Here is a 15380-nt window from a genome sequence, read left to right as displayed (position 1 = left end):
AACTTCTGAATATTGTCTTATTCAGAATAAGGTAAATAATGATATTACTGATGTCCATGTAAACTATCAAAGTTGACATTGTTGAAGTGGAAATATTGACAATTTTTTTATGCACTAGTTACAGTAATTCTCTGCCACCTGCAGGTACAACAATGATGTAAAACACATTAAGATCCTCACCAAGGAGGGGTGCTTCTACATTGCTGAAAGCAGGACATTCAAGACTGTGTTAGTAAGTGGGTTTGAGTTGCACAGAAGCAATGGTCTTCATCATCATTTGCTCTATTTATCATCACCATATGAATACATATGTAGGGTGCTATAATTTAGTGTTGCTAGCTGTGCTGCAGAGACCTGAGCTTTTTTTATCGAAAAACCAGAACATGTGCTGATCTGCATATTTCTGTATTAGATTAGCATAATTAATAATGTGAGTCCAACTATTAATCCATCAGAGTCATCAATACTACTGCAGACTTATGTTTCTTCTACATGGTTTAAGTTTTCCTAATAAAGTACACTGTGCTGACAGTGCTGACTGCTGACAGTAAGAAGTACTGTAAGAAGGAAACAAAACTTTAATGTACACAATAGTGCTGAATGATTATTATTTCATATATCATGGTACTCCAGGGTGTGTCAAAGAATAGTATTACTATGGTGCACATCCATAATTACAGGGGTACTTAATAATTTTTAAGGGTAATAATTTAGGTCACAGAGGTTCAGCTAGCAAGACATTTTGGGAATCCCTGCATTTTAAGCATTTAGTAAGAATTTTTTTTCTGTCCAGGAACTGGTTGAGTATTACAAACAGCACTCTTTGAAAGAGGGTTTCCGTACTCTGGACATTACTCTGCGGGTGCCCTATAAGGAGCTTGGTAGTGGACTCGCACCTGCTGGTGAGTATCGTATACCTTGTTTAAAATCACAATGACTATATGATGACATTAGTACAGACTGTCAGCATAAAAACACATAAAATCAGATTTTTTTTCTTTCAATTTTTATTAAAACCCCATATGGAGATGATTTGAAGTGCATTCCAATCAAATTTTAACTGAGGCATCACAGTCTGGATGCTCTGGCTGCTTTAATCGGATTTCAAATAGTCTGTTGCATCATTCTTAATGTGACAAGCAACATTGTCAAACCATTGCCATAAGTATTTACAGTATGCAGTATTCAAACAAAGCCAAAGGTGGCTGTTTCTGGCATGAAACATTGCAATATATACTGTACCAGTCTGCTCCATTGCTGAGTTTTTCTTGTGTGACAGAGAAGCTCTGCATCGCAACTCAATAGGTGATAATATTGCTTATTTGGAGATTGAGATGATGAACCTGTATTTTTCCTGCATTTGTTGAAAGTCCATCAAAAATTGGGTATGCTTGTGTTGTGCCATGCAGATAAGTTGGTTATGTCTAGACACACAAATCTGATTTGATCTCTTGCTATAAATAGTCAGGCTGAAAAGATCTGATTTGCCTGCAGTCTTGGGATATTTGGACTTGAAACTTAGACTCTGACTTTGACTCAGAATGCAATTATGAATGAACTTGGACTCAGTACGTCTTAGGTGGACTCAGACTTGGATTTGTCTGAACTCTGAAAAGTGTCCAAAATGTCCATGTCATGTGTAACATAAAAGACAAGTAACAACATACAATCAAAAAAAAAAAAAACTAAGATTTAACCTTTGTGACACAATTAAATCATGCTGAGATTGATTTGGGTAAAAGTATACAAATATAATTTGTTTACATTAGATATCTTTTATCCTATTTTACCATAATCATGATTCTGAAGCCTGTCGTGTCTTGCTTTCACGTATAAATCATAACTGGGGATAATAAAATTCAATAATAATGGTGGAGCCTCAACATTCGATTTGCAGCGTTGCACATCATTTGATTGGAGTGCTTATTGTTCGCTTTTTTGTAGCCTATATAATTTATACCTTTTAATGCTTCTATAAAGGACAGACATTTTAATCTTTTGGTTTTTTTTATCCACCATCTCTATCTTTCTGTCATCGCTTGGCTCAACATGGCTTATGTCTGTCCTGTGCACTGAGCACTCTCTCATACCCATCATGAGTAGACAAACCCCATACTGCTGATTGGCTCAAGTTTGTTTTGGTACTCGGCTCGACTCAGTTTTCTGAAGCGTTAAAAAATACATAACCCACCTTTAAGTAATAATAATAATAATAATAATAATATGTTTAATTTATATAGTGCCTTTCCTGAGCTCAAGGACGCTGAACATTGTACACCAAAGCAACAAAAATTAATAACAATGAACATTTGCTCAATGCAAATATTGCAAATAATGCAGTTGCATATAATACAGATTATGTAGTGAAGACATAAAAATGGAATACAAAACGGATGAATACACATGTAAATTAGTGATAGTGTTGATTATACAAATAAGTTTTAAGTTTTGACTTGAATTCACTACAAGAGGTGACTGTTCTGAGTGACAGGGGAAGTGAATTCCAAAGTTTGGGTGCAATAACGGAAAAGGACCTGCCGCCCATTGAAGATAGGCGGGACCTAGGTACAGAAAGAAGTTCAGAATTAGAAGACCGGAGTGTGCGAGAAGGTATATAAGAAGATAGTAAGTTGGAATGATAGGATGGAGCAAGAACTTTAAGTGCCTTAAAGGTGAGCAGAAGAATTTTGTATTGCACACGTAAAGATACAGGCAACCAGTGAAGTTTAAATAAAATTGGTGTGATGTGAGCAGATTTTTTTGTTGAAGTGAATAATCTGGCAGCAGAATTTTGAATGTACTGCAGACGAACAATGGAGTGAGCTGGTAAACCAGAGAAAAGAGCATTACAATAGACCAGGCGAGTGGTAACGAATACATGCACTAATGAGTCCGCATCTTTTCTACTCAGAAAAGGAAGACGTTGTGCAATTCGACGTAGTTGAAAAAAAGCAGCTTTGGAGAGTTTAGTAATGTGGTCATCCAAGGTTAGTGATGGGTCTAGAATGACACCTAAATTTTTAACAGTAGCTGATGGAAAAATAGAAATAGCGCCCAGGTCAAAGCTAGAAACATCAGTTTTATTTTTTATTAGAGATGGTGGACCAATTATGACAATTTCTATTTTATTCAAGTTCAGACTGAGAAAATTAGAATGTAGATAACAATAAGATATGAAGATAAGGATGTCATCGACTGGGTAGAATCTGGTTGACAAGCAGTATATATCTGGATGTCATCAGCATAACAGTGGTAGTTAAAACCATGACGACGAATTATTTGGCCAAGAGACTGAATATAGAGGATGAATAATAATGGTCCGAGAACTGAGCCCTGGGTATTGAAGTATTTCCTATCTGTGAGATATGAGGAGAACCAAGATAATGCAGAACCTGAGATGGCAACTTCTGCAAGGCGAGAGAGTAATAACTTATGACAAATATTATCAAAAGCTGAGCTAAGGTCAAGTAATAAAAAAATTAAAAAACTGCCTGAATCGCCAGAAAGTAATAGATCATTGAGAACCTTTACTAGCGCAGTTTCTGTACTTTGCCGTGTGCGAAAACCAGACTGAAAAATATCAAAGAGATTGTTGCGACCTAGAAATGACTGCAGCTGGGAGGCAACAGTCTTTTCCATGATTTTAGATACAAATGGCAGGTTAGAGATTGGACGATAGTTGGGTAGATTTACAGGATACAGATTCATTTTTTTAAAGAATATGAGTAACAGCATCAGTCTTGAGTGAGATAGGAACAGTGGAAGAAATAAAAGACATGTTTATGAGGTCTGAGATAGGGGCAGAAATAACAGTACAATAATGAGAAAAGTAGGTGCAGGGTCTAGTCTAATTTTACTGCTGATTCAGGTTTACCAAATTGGACCTCATGTGCATGATGCACCATTTAAAGGTATTTCTATAAACTGTTTCAGCACGCTGAGACTGCATTCGTAGATGACTTATGTTCTCATTGTTAAAATGTATGGAGTCCCCTCTGTCACACCCCGTTTTAGCTCCTCTTGTCATAAGAGGGCTACTTTGGCTGGCCAGGGTGATCTGAGGGTTACTGTGTGGGCTTCCCCAACGAGCCAGCCTCCTCGGGCCACACCCCCCTCACAAACGCTGCAGCCAGTTGAGTTTCCGGATGAGTTTGCTGGACCCTTTCAGGTTCCTGACATCTCATTCGGGGCTCAGGAGGAAGACCAGATGTCGATCGCCACATAACAAGGCAGGCTTGAGTCCACGGGAGATGAGGATTCGGCTGCATTGCCTCCCTCGGGAGTGCCAGCATTGTCTGAGTCTGATCCTGAGCTAACGGCCGGCTCCAAGCTTTCCTCCAAGGCCTGTAAGTTCTCAACCACGCTTGTGGCCAAGGCTTACAAAGCTGCAGGTCAGGCCACTTCTGCCCTGCATGCCATGGCCACCCTTCAGGTCTACCAGGCCAATGTGCTCAAAGAGCTGCATGTGGGCAGTGCTGACCCAGGCCATGCGTTGTTCCTTAGATGGGCAACTTGGGGTTGGGGGTGTCAGCTAGTCAAGAGATGGTAGCAGGACCACTCCTTCCCCCGGAGGAGGGCTGGGGAGAATCCCTTGTTCTAGTTTTCTTTTTGTTCCGTCACTGGCAGTGGTACCCAAACCTTCATTAAAAGAGCTGTTTTCTTTACCTCCGGGTCCCAAGAGGCCGCAAATGACAGTTGGCGACGTGCTTCCTCATAGCTCTCATTCCCCTCTTCCCTTGCCAGTTGCCACGCAGAGCTAGCTCGAGAACGCATTGCCTTTTCATGCCCTCTTTGCCACTCGGAATCAGACGCGTGCTCACACTCCGCCCCTGCTAAGGGACGCTATGCCTCCCCGGGGCTGTCTGTTCCGCCTTGCTGCCCCACTGTAGGGGGTATGCCTGTAGTTCCCTTGACCCCGCTGGATCGGTTTCTGAGAGCCTGTCTAAAGCTCCCCAGCCCATCCCGCTGGCTCATCCAACAGATCAGGCTTGGCTACACGATTCAGTTCACCCGGCGTCCCCCCAGGTTTCAGGGTGTTTGCGCAACGATGGTGGGCAAGGATGCTCCTGTCATCTGTGCAGAGGTTGCGACCCTGCTAGCAAAGGGCACAATAGAGCCGGTTCCTCCAGCTGACATGACGTCTGGTTTTTACAGCCCCTACTTCATAGTACCCAAGAAAACAGATGGGTTATGCCTTCTGTTCAAGATGCTAATGCCCAAGCGCATTTTCAAATGCATTCATCCGTTGGATTAGTTTGCAGCAATCGACCTAAAGGACGTCTACTTTCATGGCTCCATTCTTCCTCGACACAGACCGTTTCTTCGGTTTGCTTTTGAGGGGGAGCCATATCAGTACAAGGATTTCTCATTCAGGTTGGCCTGTCTCCCTACTTCTTTACAAAAGTCACAGAGGGAGCCCTGACTCCTATCAGGGAATGAGGTGTCCGTATGAAAGTAAAAAGTTGTGACATTTGCCAAGTATGATTATCCATACTCTGAATTGGTGCTCTGCATTTAACCCATCCAAGTGCGCACACACACAGCATAGAGAAGTGAACAAACTGTGAACACACACCAAAAGCAGTGGGCAGCTATAGATTCAGTGCCCGGGGAGCCATGGATATTGTGGGTGGAAGATAGCGCTGTTCATTCACTCCCTCCCACCTTCAAACTAGTCCAAGTCTCTAACCTTTTGGCCACAGCTGCCCTGTATACTCAACTACCTTGACAACTGGCTGATTCTAGCTCACTCTCGAGCACGGGGATCAGGTGATCAGACAACTCACCCATCTGGGTCTTTGGGTCAACTGGGAAAAGAGCAAACTCTCCCCTGTGCAGATGATCTCTTTTCTCTGTATGAAAATAGACTCTGTCGCCATGTTCATGCAGCTTACGAACGAGCATGCACAGTCACTGCTGAATTGCCTTAGTCAATTCGAGGGCAAGAGAGCGGTTCCACTGAAACTGTTTCAGAGACTCCCGGGGCCTATGGCATCCGCAGCAGCAGTCATACCTCTCGGGTTTCTTCTTATTAGACTGCTTCAGCACTTGCTTCATGACCGAGGATCCCCTAGAAACCAGTGTCCAAATGTACTGTTGTGTCAACAGATGCCTCTGCCACAGGACCCCAACTTCAGTGGCATGTCAATTACCTCGAGTTGCTAGCAGTACAACTTGCTCTGCACCGCTTCAGGGCCTTGCTGGAGGACAAGCATGTCCTGGTCCGTACGGACAACACAGCGACCGTAGCGTACATCAACCATCAGGGTGGTCTACACCCCTGTCGCATGTCGCAACTTGCTTGCCATCTCCTCTTGTGGAGTCAGAAGCATCTGAGGTCGCTTTGTGCCATTCACATCCCGGGCAGGCTCAATCATGCAGCCAACGAGCTTTCACATCAGCAGTCTCGCCCTGGGGAATGGAGACTCCATCCCCAGTCAGTTCAGCTGATTTGGGAACTCTTCAGAGAGTAGACCTGTTTACCTCTCCAGAAAATTCCCACTGCCTGTTGTGTTTCCCTCTTCTGCATCTGTACATACGTTTGAAGAACACGGCTGTACCTCCAACTAGAATGTCCAAATTAAATAATCGAAAACTGTAAAAATATTGTTGGATGTGTTGCTTAATGTTAAGGAGTTTATAGAACTTATAAAAGAAGAATAACAAAACAAAAACATCCTGGTTGCCATTTTGCGGTGCCATATGAGTTACATAATGCAGCTGATTGGTTGCTCTACACATCAGCAGCCAATGAGATTTACTGCTCAACTTTTAAATACTTGAGTAGTGCTTTCTGTAGCAGTTGCAGCAAATTTTAAGAAACACTCCACATTCCACAGCTCCACCTGTAAAGAGCTACTACAGGGTAATTTCATGTATGTTTCACCTGGATTATTTCAAATATGTTATATGTGCATCTGCAGTATTTATTACATGCTCACAGCAGCATATCTGTGGATGTATTGTCAGTAGCAAGTCTCTCTACTATTTTCATGACAGAACCGTTAATGAAATGTAGTGAAGTAAAAATTAGTGGTCGACCGATATTGTTTTTTTGATAGATGATGCCGACATCTTAGAGAGTAGGGTGGCCGAGGGCCAATTTCCTGATTCTATAATTCTATTACAGTATTTTTCACAAATAAATATTTTAAAATATATAAACAAAAAGAAAGTAAACACTATAACCGACAGGGCACTCTGTAATCTGGTAAGTTTGTATGCATTGGGAATCATATTTTTTCAACTAAAGCCAAGGTAACACTCATTTTACTTGCAGCACGCAGTGAAAATGACATGAATATGATAGTGCGCTAATGCAGCATACAGCATAGTTTAAAATCTCCAGTTTAAAGTTTGCGTGTCTCCAGTGAAGCTGAGCTCTCCTCCTGTCTGGATTCAATTTGCATGGATCGACTGTCACGCAGAGCACACACGATCAGGTGATATACAAATGCACACTTCACAAGATCTCACAGCTGGATTCGACTGCAAGATTTGTGAAATAAAATTTTCATTAGTCATTTAAAGGGTTGTTTAAATAATTATGTGTATTTGCTGAATGCTGACGGCAAACGAGAAAGTATTATGTTTGCCTTTCTGTTACTAATAATATAAAAGCAATATTGTTATAATACATTTTGTATATTTTTTTATTCATTTGTTCAGCAGTTCTATCTGATTATTAGACAGACTTATATCTGTATTAGGCAGATCTGAATAAGTACAGTGAACAAGAGGGGGAATGTGAGCACTATGTGCTCTGGCGCTGCCATTCTCAGTGCTGTCAAAAGCACAAAAACTTATACCAAATATAAAAATATACCAAATATCATCTGATATATCGGCCAAGGTGATATATCGGTCAACCACTAATAAAAATGATGATATTATGCTTTGGAATGTAGCAAGAAAACATTTTCCAAAATATCAATATTCAGATAAAGTACAAATACGTGACTACTGACAACCCCTGATGTGATATAATGAATTACAGTATGCACTGCTGTGATTTATATCCAATCAAAAACTTTCCCCTGCAGAATGTGAATTTTTTGCAAAACAAATTTGTTGCCAAAAAAAAAAAAAACATATTAATTTGCACTGACTATACAGTTCGAAGGGTTACAGCCAGTTGTGCATGCAGTAACACTAGGGCATCCAGCAGCAGGTCTGCTAGCGGACAACAGTACAGTGAACTGTCGACCTTCAGCGATTAAAATCACAGTCAGTGTGAATGAGTCTTCAGACAGGTCCTCTTCTAATGCCAGGAGGCATTGCTGGCTCTCAGGATGTGTTTTTAGCTGGTGACTTTCTTATGTGTCCCGACACCTCTCAGGCTCTTTTGATTAAATATAAAGGTTGAGTGAAAACAGAGTGTGCATATACACATGTTGCTTTCATAGTGAATATGCGTACGTGTTTACTTCAGCTCTCTTTTGCCCAAGATGGCTCCTCAAAGAGACAGACAGATGCTGTGAAGCGAGTCATACGCACTCGGCACCTGGCAGCAGGAAAATGGCTGTTTGTGTCTGGCGACACGGCGAGAGAGAGAACTCGGCTAAACAAGTCGCTGGCGCTGCGCTCAAGTAGCACCGGCAATCCTTCTGACATGACATGACAGTTTGCTTTGAGTTACAGGAAAAAGCCATGATGGATGCTAAGCTCCCCCTCACCTGTAGGGACTCGGCTGCTTTTCTCTCTCACAGCTAAGAGAAAAAACAGTCCCTGCACTGAGAAATGAAAGGGCAACTAGTGAAATATACGGAAAGTCAGCTTTATTGAGCAGAGAGAGACGTGTCACATAGAAGAAGGCTTAGCGAAACGAATACGGCTCTTTTGATAGAAAGAACGGGATATTGGGGATTATGAATTGGGGATTTCGCTGTTCTATTTGTCCTTTTTTCTTCAGCATCTTCGGCTTGGTAGAGGTGTTTATGTTCGACTGCCACTCTCAGTGATGCATCCTTTCACGAACCTCGGCAGAAAATCCGGGCCCTCAATGCATCCTGGGACAGCGCTCTCGCTGATGTGCCCCAAACCAAAACACACTCAAATACTCCGACAGATCATTCGGCGTGTGGGCGTTGACACGTCTGCAGGCATTGAGTGTTTGGTAAACATGTTGAACACAAAGGGAGATATCAGGGTTGTGTTTGAAAAGCTAATGTGAGGAATATTATTTACTTGACAGATAGCGCATCGGTTTCAATTCTGACTATTGATATCCAAAGTGTAATTGGCTGCACGATTTCTGCAGGTGATTTCTGAGTGACAGTGTCACAGGTAAAAGTAGTTGGCTCATCGCCCACTGCTTCGTTCTCCCCAAAGGAGATGCAAAGCAGGCAGGCAAACATATTGTGGATTTGACGTTTGCTAGTTTACATATTAGAAAATCCTGGATGCTCAGATGGGCGTTCAGATGGTAACAGGACTCACGCTCTGTATGAACGCTATCACAGCTGTGACAGTGACAGGGCCAGGAGCACACACTCATGTGTTTTTGGCAAAAGCCACCAGAACACCTAGAGAAAATGGTGTTAAAAAAATCGGCACTTACAGGAATGTGTTGCCTATGTAATTTTTAAACCTGTATTAAGGTTTTTATGTTTATTTTTTTTATACATTTTTTCCTAGCTGCTTCTGCCCAAAAAATGCAGTATGTGGTTCGTAAAAGTAGACCATATGGCTGAAGTAGTCTAAATTTTGGTCTTTTCTATCATCATTTATCTAACCCCATGTCGTTCCAAACCTGCATGACTTTCTTCTGTGGAACATGAAAGAAGGTATTCTGAGAAATGTGTTTTTGTCCATATGATAAAAGTCAATGGTGTCCAAAATAGGTTTGTGCCTTAAATATATGTCTACATTTATTTGAAAAAATCAATCCAATGGTACCGGGTGTAATCTAAATTTCAATATTTTTCCAGTATTTTTTAGACTAACAGATGTGTGTCGCTAAAAAGTCTGCATATTCTGCATATTCTCTTTGTGAAATGATAATATTGCAATATTATTAAAACAGTGACATTGGTGATTCATTATTATTATTATTGTTAATTTATTTTAAGAAATAAATGTTTTTGTCCACATTATAATTTTTTCAGAATACAAGTTGTTTTGCAAAAAAACAAAACAAATTTAAACGTTATGTTTTATGAATTAATTTTAGACAATATTTCTGATAAATTTGTACAGAATCATCATCATAACAGAATTTATGTTTATATCTTAAGCAATGTTTATAATCATTCTTTAGGTCAAACAAACATGTGGGATGCATTTACTTCCCCATTTATTATTATTATATACTGAATAATATATTTTTGGCAGTATTACTGCACAGCCCTAATCGAAAACAACAATGGACCTTACTGACTTATTTTATGGACTTATTGATTCATTTTATGTTCATTGAGTCATTTTTCATTGAGACATCTTGTGTGAATCTCAAGACTGACATATTTCAAGGAGAGTGCAAATTCTCCCAGTGCTGTGTGCAGTTCTTTATATCAGCTTGTTTATGTTTGTTTTGTTGAACATGTTAAGATCTCTGGGCTTTTGTGTTCTTGTTTTCTTTGCTCTGCCTCGGCTTGGATCCTAAGCTCCAGTGCTGTGTGGGCTTTCCGTTTTGAGTCCCACCAGCTACAGTTTTGTTCCTCCCTCCCCCTCACCCTTCTGGTCAGGTACAGCTATCAGCCACCTGTCTTATTCATTTCCCCCTCCAGCCATCTCAGTCTCTGCTCCCTGTGTTTGCTTCTGCTCTCTATGTAGTGAATGTGAGAGTGGATCTGTGTCCACATTTTGTGTGTGAAAATGCCTATGCATGACGCAATGTCATTTGTGCCAAAATCTCCAATCATCTCGTTGCACATTCACATGTTTTGTCCTACTTGGCATGTCTTGTGGAAACATGGATGTCTCACTCTTTTTGTCTTTTTACTAACAACTTGTTTTTGTCCCCTTCTCCCTCAGTTTTGACCCCGAGAGTGCTTGGCATTGCGCTTGCACGATATGATTTCAGCTCCAGAGATACACGGGAACTCTCTCTGCAGGTGGGCAACCTGGTGAAGATATATATCAAATGCACCAATGGATGGTGGAAAGGTGAAGTCAACGGCCAGGTGAGGAAAAACACTTGGACACCATTATTCACTTGAAGCTGAAGTATGAAAACAGTTCTCTAGAGGTTTTGGTGCTTTTATGTTTGTTTAGATAGTGTGAAGTTTTTCTTCCAACCTCACACATCATTGAAATGAACTCTTGCCCTTCCATGCCAATCACAGTTCATGGTTTCACAAAAAGGCTAGGCACACTGCAGCAAAAAAAAAAAACTGGTTGTCAGAGTGCTAAATCCAGTTCTGTTCACACAGTCAGATATGAACAATTGACAACAGAATTATATAACCAGCATAGTATTGAAGAATCCTATTACTGGCCACTGGTCAGTTATCAGACAGAATTTTAATACCTTGCAATAATAAATACTGTAAGAATGTTGATCATGATACATAATGTACTTGATGTAAAGTGTTACCAACAGCTCTGTATTCCGTTACAGTTACACATTAAATCATAAGTCAAATTTGTTCAAAAATAGAACTTTGAAATATTGTCAGTTATTTAATATTTTTATTTTTTTTATATTTTATGTTGACAGTACTGTTTAAAAGTCATAAAGATTTTTTAAAGAAATTAATTTTATTCAGCAAGGATGCATTCAGTTGATCAAAAGTGAGAGTAAATGCATTTATAATGGTAAAAAATATTCCTATTTCAAATAAACACTGTTCTTTTGAACTTTCTTAAAAAAAGGTACCATGGTTTCCACAAAAATAAAATGCAACACAACTTGTTATCAACAGTGATAATAATTAGAAATGTTTCTTAAACACTAAATACTGGAGTAATAGTGGTTGGAAATTCAGCTTTATCATCACAGGAATAAATAATAAAATGAAAATGTATTTAAATAGAAAAAAGTTATTTATATATTTTGCAATATTATTATTTTACTGTCATTTTAAATTATGTATGTAAATTATATTTTAACTAATTATATACATATTAATGATGCAGTTAATGTATATGGTCATGTGTTTCAGGCCTATTGATGTACATGTTATAATATATCAGTGGTACTGATATATATATACACACACACACACCGGTATATTAAACATATCCAGATCCATGAAATAGCAATATAGATGTGAGAGACTGTGACTGACATTTGAGATATGAAATTAGATTTTTGCACAGCATTTCCCTGCAATATAGCTGATCTTAACCCTCCAAGACACCTGAATCTTACCTCAAGCCTTGTTACATTCGCTTTCCTTCATTTCATATGCTCAAGTGCCTTTCTACAAGAGATGATTAACTGGAAGTGATGACAGAAGATGGCAGAATGACTCTTAATGATTCTTCTGCATGTCATTATCAGATCTGACCCACAAGTCACGAAGAAGAAGAAATACGCTCCGTTAGTCTTCAGTAATGTTTACTGATATTGTTTTTATCACAGGTGGGATGGTTCCCTTCAAGTTATGTGGAGGAAGAGGAGTGATCAGCGCAGGACGTTATCCTCTCTATGCTGTGACAGTGATAGGCCACTTGTTGGCTTTGGACAAGAAACGTAATAGCGAACAGTGCACCCTTGTTTAAGCGAAGCACCACAAACACAGCAATTATCAGCCTCCTCTAATGGGATCTGGTGGACTGCGGTTGAGAACTGCAGCGTGATGCATCCGAGGCCCCGTCGGCTTTGACTGTTTAATTAGTTATGAATGTCCCTCGCTGCTCCACATTCAGTCCAGACATCTCTTTCTCTCACTCTTTTCCTCCCTCTCACCCTGTCACCTCCTGAAATCTTCACACAGGGCCTGGGGCCCCCCTCTTTCTGCCTGTTTAAAATTTAAACTCCATTTCTGTGCTGGACCTCCCATAAACTCGGAGTGGCACGCAGAGAGAAAAGCCCTGAGCTGGCCGTTTTTCCCCTCACTCGGCGACCTTTACGCGGTGCTTTCAGCTCACCTTGTGCTATAATTGATGATTTCATTTGCCCGTCTGACTCGGCAAAGTTTGGCCTGGGTGAGACGGAGCGCAGTGCTGTCACGAAGCCTTCCTCCCTGCCTCCTCCTCTTCAGGCCTGGTGACACTTAGCGGCGCTGCTCTCTCAGGGCGCTCAGGGCACTGCGTGGTGACAGGAGGCCTGCCGTTCAGTGCGATATCCATCTTAGCCGGCCTAACACGCTGCGCTGTGATCAGTCATTGCTCAGTCTGTTCCTGAACCTCAGGTGCTCCCAAGCAGAATGCTGGCACTGATTTTGGACTGAAGTCAATTTCTTCTCTTGTCATGCAATGGAACGACTTGTTAATGCTGTGGTGTTTGGGGCACTAAGGCTCCCAGACACTGCAAAAAAATTATTTGGGGAGTTTTATGCCTCTTACAAAAAATCTGCTAATGGAAAAAAACAAAATACAATACCGTTCAAAAGTTTGGGGTCAGTATGATTTAAATTTTTTAAGAAATTAATACTTCATGAATACTTTATCAGGGACACATTCATTTAATTGGCAATATGTTATGAAAGATTTGTATTTCAAATAAATCCGTTTTTTGTTTACTTTCTATTCATTTAAGAGTCCTGAAAAAAAATGAAGTGTCTGAACTTTTTCATTAGAAAAATTTACTTCAAAACATTTCAAACCATAATAATGTACTTTTCACTGCACTAAGTTTCATATTAGTTATACATAAATTATACATAAATATACATAAATATCAGTTATATATAGATACTTTTTAATTTACTTGAATAAAGTAAAAATACTTCAGTACTCTCTGCCTGTGATTACAGTTTAAACAAAAATATGAAGAAGCGCAACTGTTTTTTGATAATAATTAGAAATGTTACATCCAGCAAACAAGCATAATAATTTCTGAAGGATCACATGACACTGAAAACTAGAGTATTGACTGCTGACAATTCAGGTTTGCCATCACAGGAATAAATGACATTGTCAGGTATATTCGAATATAAAACAAATATAAATCTTTTAGAAATTCTTACATACCCCAAACTTTCGAATGGTAGTATATGTAAAAGATAGTCTCTCTGAAAATAAGTATTAATATTCTGTGTCATTTTACTTCTCAGGTAATGTTTATCTTGTTATGAGGATTTGTAGATTTTTACTGGAAAACAAGACAAAAACACTGATATAGAATAGGATTTTTGCACTGTAAGAAATACATCAGCTCCCATTGAATTTGGCAGAGAATTTTTCTCTTGTTTAAAATAGTTATGTAAATTGTTTGTAAAGGAAGCTGCTCTCTAAGGGTGCTTTCACACTTGGTTCACTTGCCCGGTCTGAACCCGAGTTCGGTTGCTCCCCCCTCCCCCTGCCCCCGCTGGACTGTGTTCATACTAGTATAATATTTGAGTCCGAAGCGCGGTTCGCTTGCGTCATCAAGCCAGCAGCTGTTTACCCCGTTGCTTGGTAACGACAGTGCAGGAGAAGGCGGCAAATGCAAATGTTTGTTTTGTTTATAAAGCTTTGGTACATAACGGCACTTGCGTCTGTCTTACGAATGTACTGAAAATGCTCTAAAGAACGTTGAAAGCGAACATAAATGAGATGTAGGCCTACAGCTCTCTGCTTGCAGCGCGTCAGTCACGCTCATCAGGAAAGTGAGTGAAACAAACACACATTTTCATCAAATAATTTGACATTAAAAGCGGTTCTCTTCTGCGATTTGGTACGATTGCGTTCACATAAGCAGTTAACCGTACCAGAGTTCACATGAAGCGTACCCCAGACCACCGTTTTTAAGCGGACTCGGGTACAGTTCGTGGGTGCGCATCCGAGTACGGAAGACACCGTTCACATCACCCAAACAAACTGAACTCTGACGTCAATCGAACCCGGGTGCGCACCAAAAGTGCTAGTGAAAGTACTCTAAATGCACTGGACACACATTTAATAAAAGCTGCTTTTTTTTCTCTCTCTAAAATCTAGGTCACGGTTTTCTTAGTATAGATATTTACAAACATTTCATTTTTTTATAATTGTTAAAGCACCTTCTATGCATTCATGTTGTCTTGCTTTCTTTAGAATAAATATAAATTATCACTTGTTTCACACTGTTTAGAGAGTGAGTTTTGTAAAGCTGTGTACAGTACAGGATCTAAAACGTTAGTTTTTGCCATGCTTGCCAATTTCTTACTGACCATGAAACTATTTTGTACTACTTTTATTATTTTTTCTACCCATTACAGTGGCATTATTATTGCTGTTTTTTCCCTTTTATATTAGTTTTTTCTTGTTTTTGCTTGTCCTAATATTGTTCCTCACATTTTTTTTTTTTTTTTTTT

At 39.9% G+C, this 15380-nt stretch overlaps 1 protein-coding gene across 5 annotated transcripts in view; it reads left to right on the top strand.

Moving 5' to 3' along the window:
* LOC113045773 (guanine nucleotide exchange factor VAV3-like) overlaps positions 1-14514 on the top strand; it is a 64095-nt gene extending 49581 nt beyond the window's left edge. For 3 of the 5 annotated variants that reach the window (XM_026206411.1, XM_026206410.1, XM_026206409.1), the window contains exons 24-28: positions 145-232; positions 794-902; positions 10605-10685; positions 10975-11123; positions 12527-14514. In XM_026206411.1, coding sequence (XP_026062196.1) covers positions 145-232; positions 794-902; positions 10605-10685; positions 10975-11123; positions 12527-12568 — 469 coding nt within the window. In that variant the 3' untranslated portion in view covers positions 12569-14514. The remainder of the gene's footprint in view (positions 1-144; positions 233-793; positions 903-10604; positions 10686-10974; positions 11124-12526) is intronic. The other 2 variants (XM_026206413.1, XM_026206412.1) reach the window with 1 other exon arrangement.
* Positions 14515-15380: the final 866 nt, after the last annotated feature.

This window comes from Carassius auratus, chromosome 27, assembly GCF_003368295.1.
Source record: "Carassius auratus strain Wakin chromosome 27, ASM336829v1, whole genome shotgun sequence".
Taxonomy (NCBI): Eukaryota; Metazoa; Chordata; class Actinopteri; order Cypriniformes; family Cyprinidae; genus Carassius; species Carassius auratus.
This window is presented reverse-complemented; position numbering and strand designations above follow the sequence as displayed.